Consider the following 13,256-nt stretch of genomic DNA (forward strand, 5'->3'; position numbering starts at 1 on the left):
CCAAATTTCATGAAGTCTTTTCGTAGATAAGAATATGTAAACATTTAATTAAGGCCACTATATATAAAATTGATAACTAAATTCATTATTAGTAAGTTAGCTTTTTACAAAAGAATATAAAATTTTGGTTGATTTTACAATTTGCCTGCATAGAGTCTTTACTAAGTATTTTATACACATTTGAAAAGGCAAGCATATTGCTCAAACGATAATCACAACAATAAACATATAATATAGGGTCAATTAATACTCATATAAAATTATTATGCACGTTAGTCATAAAGTTCGCAGACTATATGTATATATATATTTAAATGTGTTTTGTTCTGCACATCCTAAACCTCACTCTTCTGACGATTCTGCATCACTTGTCGCAGCTGTGGGAAAGTGCTCTTCGTCTGCGGCGGATGCAGGCGGGCGCACAGTACTGTGAATGGCTCGTACAGTGAAGGACGTTCCATAACATTAACGGTGTAATGCTTGATGCGTTCACGTTGACACCAATTGTTTGCCCGATCCATTACTGATTCCACTGGAATTGGCGTTGTGGGAGGCGTATCCTTTTTACTGCGAGCTCGCACATTCGCCAACACAATGACGGGCACCTCCTTTTTCTCCTTGTGCTTGTCTATGTCAGTTTTAATGTCTGCCAGCATATCTAAGCTACGTGGATCAGTTGGATCGTAGACGAGCACAAATGCATCGGGAAATTGCAAATAGTGACGCGGCAATTGAGCAGCCTGTTCACCCTGTAGTCCGGCTGTGTCATAAATGCGCAGGGTTTCTCGAGCTCCACCCCGTCCTGTGTCCACGCTTGCAACATATATATCCTCGATTGTTGGATGCAATTCCTTGACAATATTTACTTTTGTTTACGAAAAATTTAATGACGAATATTTGCGATCCACTTACGGTTTCAGTATTCACGTTTCCGTAAACTAGCTGCTCGATCAATGCCGTTTTACCAACATTCTTCATGCCACACACTAGCACTTTGCCCACTTTACCGATCTTTGCATTTAACATTTTTATAGATATCTTATATTGAAAAATAAACAAATAAACAAATCGGCTGCACCGTTTTAACTTTCGCCAGTACTGTTTTTAGAGTGACCGCAAGTTGTTATTAAAAAATACCATAAATTCAATTTTCTGTGACTGTTGACAATAAGTATAAACGGAAATATATCGATATATATATCTACAAACCAATCGATAAAATCGATGACCGTTAAGTTTTAAATTTAAAATGATTTGTTGACTGACATTGATTATTTACCTTTAATATATGAAACAATGCAATAAAAAACAATTACATACATACCAATGTTATTTTATTTGAATTTGGTTGGTATCACCGTTGTTTATCTCATTGCATAAACTTATATAAACAATGTCTTCTTAGTAATTAGTCTTATATTACAAATTTGATCTTATAAAGCAAAATGTCACTTAGCCACTACGACCACCGTAGTTGGAATCTTAACTTACGCAAGTGGATACGTGTCTTAAATACATTATCCCAAAATGGACTACTAATCCCATATCCGAGATCTTGATGCGCAAAATGATGCTGATAATGATATCGCTTCATATCATACAAATGGTGGCTTGCCTTTGGATTGCCATAATGCAAATAGTAATGAATCATGTCATAGCATAAATAGCCTAGTAAGGCACCCGATAGAATTATTCGGGGATTATGATTTTGCAGAATTAAACTAATTGGAGAATACAGAATAGAGGCAAGTACAACCCCAGGCAGTGGTGGAAAAACAAGCCTCATAGGGTCAAAAGGTACTTTGTGGTGCAGACCATGTATCATAAAGTGAAAAGTGCATAGCCAAGGTCCACTGTCTTCAGTCAGCTTTATATGAAATACCCAGCGGTGCAATACATATTCCAGGAAAGTCCAAAGGAGTACACCAAACAAAATGTAACCTGATAAAATTGCGACCTAAAAAGACCAGAATTAAAAAGTTAGTTTTTCTTTTTAATTGCGATGGCAATTAGATCACTTACGTCACTTGTACTTTTAGCTTTTGCCTGAAATTCCAGTCCAGCTAAAACGGCGATAACTGGTATCCAAAAAGTTGGAACGACCCACCATGGGGTCTTTGTACACATTTCCAAGTACCAAGGTCCGAACAAACGAAGCGGCCTATCCACCGGCTTGTGCACCCACTCATCATAATATTTTGTTATGTTCTTAATTTGAGGCAGCATTGCTTTTGACCAGTCCACTAGATGCTAAAAAATTCAAATAAAACCACCGTTACTTTGTGATTGCAATGTTTGTTAAAATATCGTTATACAATGTGGCAACGCTTTTCTCTATGGCAATGTCTATCGGCTAAGCGATAAATTAAAAACAATCAGAAGTTGGCGTCCAGAGCAGCTGGTAGTTTTTACTTCAAAGCTGTCATTTGAACAAGTGAATTGTGTTCGTTCCGTTATCTGAACGCTGACAAACACGAAAGCATTTAAATTTCGAATATATTTTAACACAATAATATACTCAATATAGACAAGATACAGCAAAATCATGTCGAACACATCGATACGTCCAATACCAACATTGAGAGGCATGTTTACGGTGCCGCGTAAGTATTATTTTCATGCACGCAACCATGACAACAAATATGGAAATGTTGACGCGGTGGTTTTCACAGGTCCAACACCGGGACGTAATTTTCTAAAGGAAAACAAAAAGACTTTGCGCTCTCTGGAAAAGGCGACAGCTGAGAAACTCGCAGCCAAGGAACCAGTGCGCCCGAAATGGATGCCTCCACTGCGTCGCGCTGCATCCGAGTCGCATGAGCAATGCCAGAAGCACTGCCAGGCCGAGAACTTCTCGGTGACCAGACAAAATGACGACGAATCGTCCAATATGCTACGGAACCGCAACCATTCGCGTTCACAGCACAGCCTGCACATTCCAGTGGCAGAAGAACCTTCCGGAGATTATGCACGATCTGTGAAGCGCGAGACACAAAAGGTTCATATTGCACCAGAGGTTACAGTTAAACAGTCGGAGCGTTGTCTTTCGTGTGGCAGTGGACGCAGCTCCACAAGCATTGGCATACAGACCGAGGATATTATGGATGAACTCTATTTGACCAATGCATTAAAAAAGTGAGTAAACTCAAAGAAATTGTGCTGCTATAAACATTGTACAAATTTCACCATGTAGGTGCAATTTTGACGGAAAGACAATGTTTAGCGAAGGCGGGATTAATACAGCTGACGATGACTATGATGGCAATTACAAGGGTATGGGCTATGGCCAGTACGATGAGGATGATCAGCCAATGTCTGACCGTTCCAATGCTAAATATAACCAATTGAATATTGATGACAACGAGGCTATCATGCCCATGCCAGAGCTACATAACTTGGCTCTTGACAACAATGACAACGAGGAGCTGCCGTTGAGTGGACGCAGTCGTGCCACAATTGGCAGCATGGCTTCGACCGCCACCACAAAATCAAAGCGTCGCGAACACAAATTGGGCTGTGAGTCATTAGTTAATGAATGTATTTGAATTGTAGCTGAACGCTTTCAACTCTTTCGCAGCACGTGATGATCTGCGACTTCCTCGTTATTTGGAAAAAGAAAAGCGTGATAAGGCTGAAGCTAGAGAGCGCCATGAGGCACGCGATCCAGATTGTCCCCGTGGTCATGTGTTGCTCAGTGAAGCAGATCGCTTGGCGGCTCTGGCTAAAGCCAAGCAACGTAAGTTATCATTCATCTTGCATGCAGTTTGAAATGTCACTAATAGCATTTTATTCTTAGGCTTTGATTTACTGATTAATGAACTGAACCACATGCCAATGACAGCTCAAACATTGCGTGTGCGTTCGCGTAAGGCTGAGATTGATAAGGAGCTCACTCTTGTCGAAGATGATATACGCATCTATTCCAAGGAGAAAGTTTATGTGAAGGCAAATAAATCGCGAAATCTTTAATATGTTAGTCTACGGCACGTTAGCAGTGAAAAACAAAAACTACAATGTAATTTAAATGAATTTGAAGAATTGGAACAGCAACTAGTCTTTCCTTCTGTTAAGTATTTATATATTTTCATTATATGAGAGCAAAGAACAATCTATAAAAAGGTGCGCTCTAACAAAGACAATTTAAAACACCACAAAAAACAGTTCAGAGCATATTAAAAAATGTCGCATTTGACCAACAAAATAGATGGAAACTCATATTTCATTACTTACTTCCATACTCTCATCCAACTGATTATTATTCGTATCCTCGGACTCTTTTGGATGTTGCAGCAATTCAATGCCATTCTCTGAAGATGTGTTTTTTGAATGTGATTTTTTGGTGCTTTCATATTCCGACGAGTCCACCTTGTATTCCCTCATTAAGTACATGGCTGCATCAGAATGTGGCGGAGCCTTCATGAAGCGTGATGTCATATCCGAATCGTTGAGTCCCTTGAGGGTGTTGATACCGCCCGGATGCTTGTGCATAAATTCGGATATATCATAGTACTGCTGTCGATATTTCACAATGAATTTGTTATTACTTTGCTCCATCTCTTTGGGAGCATCCATTTTGCACGACTTTGAATTATTGACTGAAATTGAAAAAAGTTTTTAAAGCAATTATAAAATGTTTCTATTGTAATAGATTCTTAACTTTTTAATTAAATGTATGAACAAGTTTTCACTTGCCAATTATTGCTGACTGATAGTCGACAAAAAATTATTCAACTGGCAATTCTTTTTTTTTTACAACTGAAATTCTAATTGTAACGATTTTATTTTGCCTAATCACCATTGTTCGTAAAACATGTTTCAGTATTTATAACACTGATAAACAATCGAAAGATATGCGCAGAATACGTATACAAATTGAAGGCGAAATTGCGAAATTCTCGTATTATTCGATAATTTCATTTATTGAAGAACTAATTGCGTTAGTTATTGGTTCTAATTCTCTATCACATAACGGCTTAATCGTATATGCAATATGAGTTCTTTATTATCCAATATGAACTTCTAGGAATAATTTTTGAGCTTGCAATTAATATTATTAGTTCATAGAGTTCAATTTTTCAATATAAAGTTTAGTAGAATAAAATATATTTAATTTACCCGATTTGACTGAAAACAAGTGACACTAAATCCAAAATAGAAAGTTTAGTCGCACAATTGGATAGATTTATAACTATTCAAACAATTTGTTATGTTAAGTTATTAATATTTTATAAGTTAAATGCGTTTAATTGTGCGATAATAGCGATAATTTGATACCAAATAGTACTTATATCTAATAGAGCTTGAGAAAATTTGCAAGCTGTTGGAATTTTTACGATTATAAAGCATGAATTGGGTCTGTCTGTCTTGCCAAAGGGTGAATGCATTTTTATTTAAAATGCATTCCTCTGAACACAAAGCAGATGTTACATTTTCCCGTCTAGATAGAACAAATGCATTTGTGATTATTACACAAATGCCAGCAAGTGTTCTCGCAAATGACCTTAACATACATTAATATTCGATCGGAAAATGCAAAGAAATCGAAATATGTTGTATTCATACTTTTGAATGCATTCATTGCCTTACTATGGACTATGACTTTGCCTTTGACTACGCGCCATTTGGAACGTAACATTAAATAGTATGTATCGTAGAGGTATACTATAGTAAGTACTCTTGGTACTTGTGTGTGTGTGTTGTCGTAATCATATATGGTAAGTAAACAGACTTGCAAGTTATCACTTATCGCGATAACGCATTGATGAAGCCGTGTTAATGCCGCGTCCCGGGCGGCAACTTGCTGCTTGTTGGTTTCTGGCTTGCTCATGTCGTTTGTCAAAGTCCATTGGTAAGCCCACTCTAGCAAAAGCAGGGAAAAAACTACACCTGAAACATGGACAAGGTGTACCAAATAGATAGATAGCTAACAGATATACTCATACTCCTATAGATATGGAAATATATATGGAAAGAGTTGCACTCTGACTCATGCCGTAGGCTTTTTCAGCTTTGTCTGCGTCATATTGATTAATGGCCCTCAGGAACTCTATCTCTGTATAATATAACACCTTATCATAGATAGGGACTGAGGGGAAAAGAGAGCCGGTATTATTCAATTTTTATCTGTTTCAGACTACATATGGTACAGATAGTCCCCGATGTGGCTACGCGATGACTTTGACTAACAGTGGTTTCCTGACAACGTTTTCGCATGTTTACGCTTATCGATGGATGTTATCTATTGAGGTTAGTTGTAACAATAGTATATAGACAATATTTCGACCGATTCTTCAAATGGTCAAGGCGTGTCACAAATGGTTCAAATGGTGTTTTCCCTTTATCTAATCGCATTAACATGTCAAAATGTCGGAGTAGGCCGCGTACTCGCTTCATGATTAATCACACTCAACGAAAGCAGTCAATCCCAGCTAGATTTATTTGCATTGTGGTAAAAAGAGATTTATTACATCGCTTCACTATACCCGGTAATCAAGCGTTTAATTGCTTGATAGGAATCAAACATAACATAACAAATAATAGAAGCATCTATATAATGGATGCTTCTTGCATATGTTTTCGTTTCAGTTCAGTCATTTGAATTCTTAATTCTCAGTAACTATACTTGTTCATAGATTTATACTAATTTGCACTTTATAATAAATTTCGTTAGAACTTTAAAGTTATTAAGAAACATGTTTTTAAGAGTGAACATCACGTGTATTATTATTCACTCATTTAAATTGTACTCTATATAAATCATATTCCCGGTATTTAGCAGTCGAACACTATTATTATTTTTAATAAGTATGATTTTCATTCATAAACACAATATTTGTTTAATTGACAGCTATGCCCGCCTTTCGTTTAATTATTCTGCTTGTGGAACTACGTTCTTTCACTTTCGATGGAGGTCGGATAAAAAACACAAAATTTTTTAAAAAAACTATTTTTCTGTAGCAGCGTTATCGCTGTCCATAGGGAAAAGAGGGCAGAGTACTCCACATGAAGAGGGTGTCCAGGTCTTAAGTATCATAATCAGTGTTTGCACTTGCTTATAAACTTGTGTGCGGCAATAACCAAATTTCACGCTGTTGAAAAACAATCTTTTTTTTAGACATTTTAGGAATGGTAGTTTTCATTTGCAGACCAGAAGTAAGTATTTCTCTCTGAGAATCTTCAATGAACAAGAGCTTAGCTGAAAATATCCTTTTGTAACGGAAGTTAATTGAAAAGTTCTTGCAATATTGAACCGTTGTACAAAAACTTCCGTACTATAGTCTACTATTGAAGCTTTTATTAATTAATGAGCTACCCCTGCAGTACCTATTCAGGTCGTGGATTTATCAATGGCAAGTCCAAAGCCAAAGAGTACACAATATCAAGTTGCGACGATTAACAAAAGCGCAAACGGCATTAAGATATTATTTATTTATTTATCAAACGCACGAGGGCGGTTCAATGCGAATAAGAAAATAAAAACAAGCGCGAATTGTTTTCTTGTGTTGTTTTTTTTGGCTACGCAGACTGCAACCGGTAGCGAGAATACGCGTCGTATACGCAATGTACCAAGACGAACAAAGACGAAACGAAACGAAAATGAAGACGAACCGATACGAACGACAAACCGTACGCAACGCAACTCAACTCGCAACTGAAATTGAAATCCAAACAAACCGCCAAACGGTTTGAAGGAGCTACACACACACACACACATATACATATGCATATACATGGACTGCGACTGCGGCAGAAGCAGAGGCATAGGCAGCGACGCTAACTGCGCTGTTGCACTACCATTGCTTAGTATAAAAGTTTCAACACAAGATAAACGCAACTGATAAGATTAAGCGACCTGCGTTGGCGGACCTCATAATGCTCATAGACTATTTCCAGTATTTCTAACAATCTCATGCTTAGAACTCTATTAACTTTCATGATACGGAGCATATGATCGGCAGTGTTGGGAATTTCAGTTTTATAATTGTTTTATGAGCTGTTCGTAAACTACATTTGTTTAATAATAACCTATACTTGCAACCCGTATCCCAGCTACGATCGTTGGTAATATCGAGGTCTTGGCAATCAGTTTTGCGGTTGAGTCACAATTCTTAGCCAGCAACGCGATAGGAATTGATGATTTTTAGTGCAACCAAAATACAAGTGTTTAATTTAATCGTTTGATCATTGATAACCGACAAGCATGTTCATACCCTGTATCCAATTACGGGTATATATAACTGTACATTTTTGAGTTCTAGTTGAATTTATGATTTATAAGCTTTTGCTCAATTATTTGAAGCAGCCAAAAGCATCCACAATTGTTGTCGACTGTGTGAAAAATTCAGTTTTTTGCTTTTACTTAAAACAATCTGTTTATTATTAGTTTTTGTTTTTTTTTTGTTTTCAGAGATTTTATTGCATTGAAAAAGAAACATATGTGTCATTTTGTTCGCAAGCATGACGAAACTGAGTTACGTAAGTAAATCTTAGTTAAAGAAACAAGTGAACCGAAGTTGTTAAGTTTAAAGTGCACTAAACTTCAAGGTGACTAAATTGGTATTCTGGCTAATTATCAAAACCGTTTTTCCAATTATAAAAGGTTTACCTCGAATACCTAAATTCGAAAAGTCCCTATATAAATCGCATGGGATTCAGTTAGTAGTCAGTAGCAACAAATAAACGTATAAATGTTTAAGCAACAACTGAAACAGTTAAGTTGAAAATGTACTAAATTTCAAGATTACAAAATTAGAATTACCCAATTGGTATTATGTCGAACTTTTTTGCAATTTGGAAAGGTTCGCTTAGTAACATCTGTAACATCTAACATAATGTGTATTACTTTATAATAACTTTTATTCATAAACAAATAAATTGATCGTTTTTCATATAAATACTTACAAGGTATCGCATAGTCGAGTATTCACAATCAATTAATTTTATGTGCTTTTTTTCTTAAATCTTATAAGCAATATTTAATCAAACGTCATGTGCCTTGATTAGTTGTAAAAGAGTACAAATACTTCGAATGAGTCATCTTTGAATAACTACTAATTTTATTACCAAATAATATTAAAGCAAGTAAGAAATCTACAGTGGAGTATAATTGACTGTGAGATTCACGTTACCCAAGCAAAACAGTGCTTTAATTTAATTTTAAAATAATTTTAATTTTAAAAAATGATTTAATTTTAAAATATACCAAATGTATATACCACAAAATACTAAAAATATATCCAAGACTGTATTTAATATATTTATATAGTACTACATTAAAACAAGTAAGAAAGTTACAGTCGAGTGTGCTCGACTGTGAGATACCCGCTACCCATTTTTAATAAGGGCAAAATATTGGTATTATTTTCAAAATATACCGAAAATACTAAAAAATACTAAAAATATACCAAATGGTATGTTTGGTATATCGATACAGCACACCATTCAAAATATACCATAGACGGCACAATATACCAGATTGTCGGCCAAAGTAACTAAGACTCCTAGTAAGTAGGCGTTTTTGCCCATACAAAAGTATTTCTTTAATAACTTGCACAATTTTTATCTGATCGCAACCAAATTTTCAGGAATCATAACTACTATAGTTATTATTGTATATACAAAAATTCGCAACTCTAGCTTTGAATTTACGCTTGTTATTCGATTTTTTGATTTACAGGGGCGGAAGTGGGCGTGGCAAAAATTTGAAACAAACTTGATCTGCGTGCAAACATAACAAATGCTGTCGAAAAAAAATTATAGCTCTATCTCTTATAGTCTCTGAGATCTAGGTGTTCATACGGACAGACGGACAGACGGACAGACACACAGACGGACAGACGGACATGGCTATATCGTCTCGGCTGTTGACGCTGATCAAGAATATATATACTTTATAGGGTCGGAGATGCCTCGTTCTACCTGTTACATACATTTCCTGCCGGCACAAAGTTATAATACCCTTCTACCCTATGGGTAGCGGGTATAAATATGCCATAGAGTGCTTCTTTCTGTCTGTTACATACATTTCCTGGCACAAAGTTATAATATCCTGTTAATTGTTGGGTAGCGGGTATAAATATAATATATAATACAAGTAATATATAAAAATAGAAATAATACTAAAAATAAATTATATAGACAGCGATATTATTTTTATAATTTAACCGTTTGAAATTCAAAATTAAAAACAGCTGGAAAACTAGTTTCAGTCAGAAGTATAGAAGACACATTTATCAGCTGCATTCATCGATTGTCTCTTGAATACTTAAACCTATAAGTTATTAATAACAATACAATTCAAATACTTGCGAAACTTGTGTGTGCTATGCCAAAAATTCGCAAATATTTGAATGCTATAGTACACATCGTAGCAGAACTTGTTTATGTATCTTCTAATATTTAGCTGAATTAAACTGCAGTCGATTTCTGAGAAAGCGGAAGACACAGAAGAGACTATTTAAAGAAACTTGATCTGCGAATACATGCGACGCGCATCAGATTTGATGACTCTGAGATCATCAAAAACTAGATTGAATTTAGTCTCTTGAACCGTGTTGAAGAAAGAGAGAAATTTGAAATACTGACATAAAGAGAAGTGCAAAGTTAATTCATATTAATATACAAATAGAGTAATCATCGTAAATGCAAAAATAAAAGTATGCGAACACCTTTTGCAGGGTATTCTGATGTCATAATTTGCATGCAATTAAAAGCGTATTAACCATGAGTTACTCCGCCTGAAACTGTGTCGATTGATTCACTTCTAAGGCATCTGTGATCTAGAGTTCTCGAGTTACTTGCAGCTCTGTGCCACAAAGGTTGCAAGCCGCAAATGGTTCCGTTAGAGTAGAGTAAGTGCAAATCTAGAATGTTTAGCATAAGTTAATTTCAATTAAATATTTACTCGGAATAAGCTTAATACAAACCACGTGTCGAGATTAAAATAAATTTGACCAAAGCGCTTCAAGGCCGCATTAACAAATCTTATGCAGAGGGCATTACGAATTACCTCGATATAGGGGTCAATCGAGTGGGCTGGTCAAAGGACACACGTGTGTGTCAGATATATACTTATATATATATACTATATACTATCTGTGCTTAGTCTTTGACATTTTTGCACGCGAGCAAAAAGTTCCTGTTCCTTGTTGAGCTCGAAATTATGGCAAATCCTTCAAAACGAAATGCGAAATGTGCTTTGGGGGACACACCTTTAGACTGTTTTACGAAATTTATGCTCACACACACACAACCAGTCTCACACTCACCGATACACTCTCAGGAACTGTCAGACTGACTATTTGACATTGACACGCCAAGCCTTTTTTTTTTTGTATGTGTGTGTGTGTGTTTGTTGGACGACAGAGTTACACCTTTTGGTCGAGCCTTTGACTCGCATTGTCCAAATAGATACTCCCACTTATAGATACGAATGTATCTATCCATCTATAAGTATGTTATGTTGTGCATATGCAGACAGACAAACAAATAGAACCCCTTGGTAATTAAATGGTTTGATATGCTTTGAAGCATTCAATTAAGTGCCATTGAATTCTCCTGCAAATAGTTCAAAATGCTTAACTCTTGATATTGCCGCTTAATTAATTGTTTCCCAGTGCACTGAAAGAAATACAAATATATATTTCTATGATCTACATATTTGCAAAATAGTTATGAATACATTAGCCAATTAAAAATGATCCATACAATTATGTTGAAGCCTACAAAGTTCATTAACCGATCTGCTATTCGGTAGCCCAACAAGATGGATCTTTAATTTTGATATTTCTTCATTGAAATTGAATACAACGATATAATACCAAACACCCACGCTTCAATGTGGTACTTTGTCAAGTCAACGAATCTTCAACATTGGCATAAACAGAATGTTGCAAGATGCAAAATGCAATTAATATTTGAGAAGTCACAAAGTCAGCAATTCTTTTAATCGTCACTCAGTTACAGATCTTAATTCTCGTATAAACAATAAAGCTGAAATTGTGAACATATCTTATCGAATAACCTTCTATGGAAGTGTAAGAAAAAACAGCGGACAAAACATCGTGAGCTGCAATTTTGAAAGTGTTTAGTGTTATATATAGACGTGTTAGTAGATAGACCACTAATTATGGTTGAATATGATGAACTTATCAATCAAAAACAGCTATCAAGGGCTGACTTCGGTCAGCGTATGAGTAACAATCCATTAGCTGATGAGGCCACAACAAACTACGATTGGGGTTCGACTTTACTCACTCCTGACATTCCATTACACTCCTATAATCCAAACACTTATTGAATTGTTATTAATTGTCTGTTTAATTTGCATTCTTTTGAGAGAAGCCACAAATTTAATAATTTCAGAATAAGATAAGAAATCTGGATAAATGTTAAGTACACAAAAAAAAGTTGATAAAAAAATAATAAAAAAAAATTATGATTAATTACAATTTTTCAGAGACAAAACATATTTTTAAGAAATATGATTATTTCAAAACATAATAAGAAACATGTGTGCATATATGCGCACAATTAAACAAATTTTCAGATTAAAATAATTGTTTCTAGTATCGTTGAAACACTTGTAAGCTTCGCCGTATATATTTTTACTTTTATAGCTTCCTAAATTTTTTGTGATTAAATTGGTATTGAAAATTTATCCAAAACCATTTATCCGTATTTTGTAAAACATAAATAATGTTTTTGCATATGTTTTTTTTTTCACTTTGATATCAAAGAAATGCTGATATTATTCCTGATTAGTATTTGAGTTGAGTTGAAACACTTGAAAACTTGATTTTTACTGTAATTTTTTTATGCTTTTATTGGTTTTGAAAATTTACGCAAGACCAACCTTATGCTAAATGCTAAGCAAGAATAATAAGATCCGCCTTTTGTAAGAATAATCTTTTCGCATATGTTATTTTTCTCTCTGATATTAGTCTTTCGTAGGCTGCAGAATAATAGTTGAATTTAATATTTTAATATTTTAACTATACGCTAGGAAACCCCATTCCTAAATATTTTGTATGTTTTGTTTGTTTGTATGTACTTGCTATCTTGCTATGAATAAAATTGGCCAAATAATCCAAAGGCCGCTAAATATCGAATGTAAATTTTCGTAGCCTATTTTTAGGCTTGTCCTAATATAATCAAAAAGCAACTTGAAATCTCTATAGTTTAAATTGATTACAGCTGCTTGTAAATTTATATATCAATTCGATTTTTTACAGAAACTAAAAATGTATTAAACGCAT

At 35.1% G+C, this 13,256-nt stretch overlaps 3 protein-coding genes across 5 annotated transcripts; 1 reads left to right on the forward strand and 2 right to left on the reverse strand.

Annotated features, from left to right (window-relative positions):
* Window positions 1-51: 51 nt before the first annotated feature.
* Window positions 52-1,120, reverse strand: LOC117567914 (NF-kappa-B inhibitor-interacting Ras-like protein). The gene is made up of 2 exons (XM_034248193.2): window positions 913-1,120; window positions 52-851 (listed from the first exon to the last, which is right to left on the reverse strand). The coding sequence occupies exons 1-2, from the start codon at window positions 1,024-1,026 to the stop codon at window positions 336-338; spliced, it is 630 nt and encodes a 209-aa protein (XP_034104084.1). The 5' UTR covers window positions 1,027-1,120; the 3' UTR covers window positions 52-335.
* Window positions 1,121-1,327: 207 nt separating this feature from the next.
* On the reverse strand, window positions 1,328-7,640 carry LOC117570246 (uncharacterized). 3 transcript variants are annotated; one of them, XM_034251751.2, is made up of 4 exons: window positions 7,324-7,640; window positions 4,231-4,595; window positions 2,023-2,250; window positions 1,328-1,957 (listed from the first exon to the last, which is right to left on the reverse strand). In XM_034251751.2, the coding sequence occupies exons 2-4, from the start codon at window positions 4,570-4,572 to the stop codon at window positions 1,460-1,462; spliced, it is 1,068 nt and encodes a 355-aa protein (XP_034107642.1). In that variant the 5' UTR covers window positions 4,573-4,595; window positions 7,324-7,640; the 3' UTR covers window positions 1,328-1,459. The 3 variants fall into 3 exon arrangements, with proteins under 3 accessions (XP_034107642.1, XP_034107644.1, XP_051860566.1); XM_034251753.2 differs by lacking the exon at window positions 7,324-7,640 and adding an exon at window positions 5,116-5,134; XM_052004606.1 differs by lacking the exon at window positions 7,324-7,640 and adding an exon at window positions 4,658-5,051.
* On the forward strand, window positions 2,417-4,210 carry LOC117570245 (uncharacterized). The gene is made up of 5 exons (XM_034251750.2): window positions 2,417-2,603; window positions 2,673-3,135; window positions 3,194-3,516; window positions 3,578-3,736; window positions 3,797-4,210. Exons 1-5 carry the CDS (start codon window positions 2,546-2,548, stop codon window positions 3,967-3,969), a joined length of 1,176 nt encoding a protein of 391 aa, XP_034107641.1. The 5' UTR covers window positions 2,417-2,545; the 3' UTR covers window positions 3,970-4,210.
* Window positions 7,641-13,256: the final 5,616 nt, after the last annotated feature.

This window comes from Drosophila albomicans, chromosome 3 (genome assembly GCF_009650485.2).
Source record: "Drosophila albomicans strain 15112-1751.03 chromosome 3, ASM965048v2, whole genome shotgun sequence".
NCBI classification, from domain to species: Eukaryota; Metazoa; Arthropoda; class Insecta; order Diptera; family Drosophilidae; genus Drosophila; species Drosophila albomicans.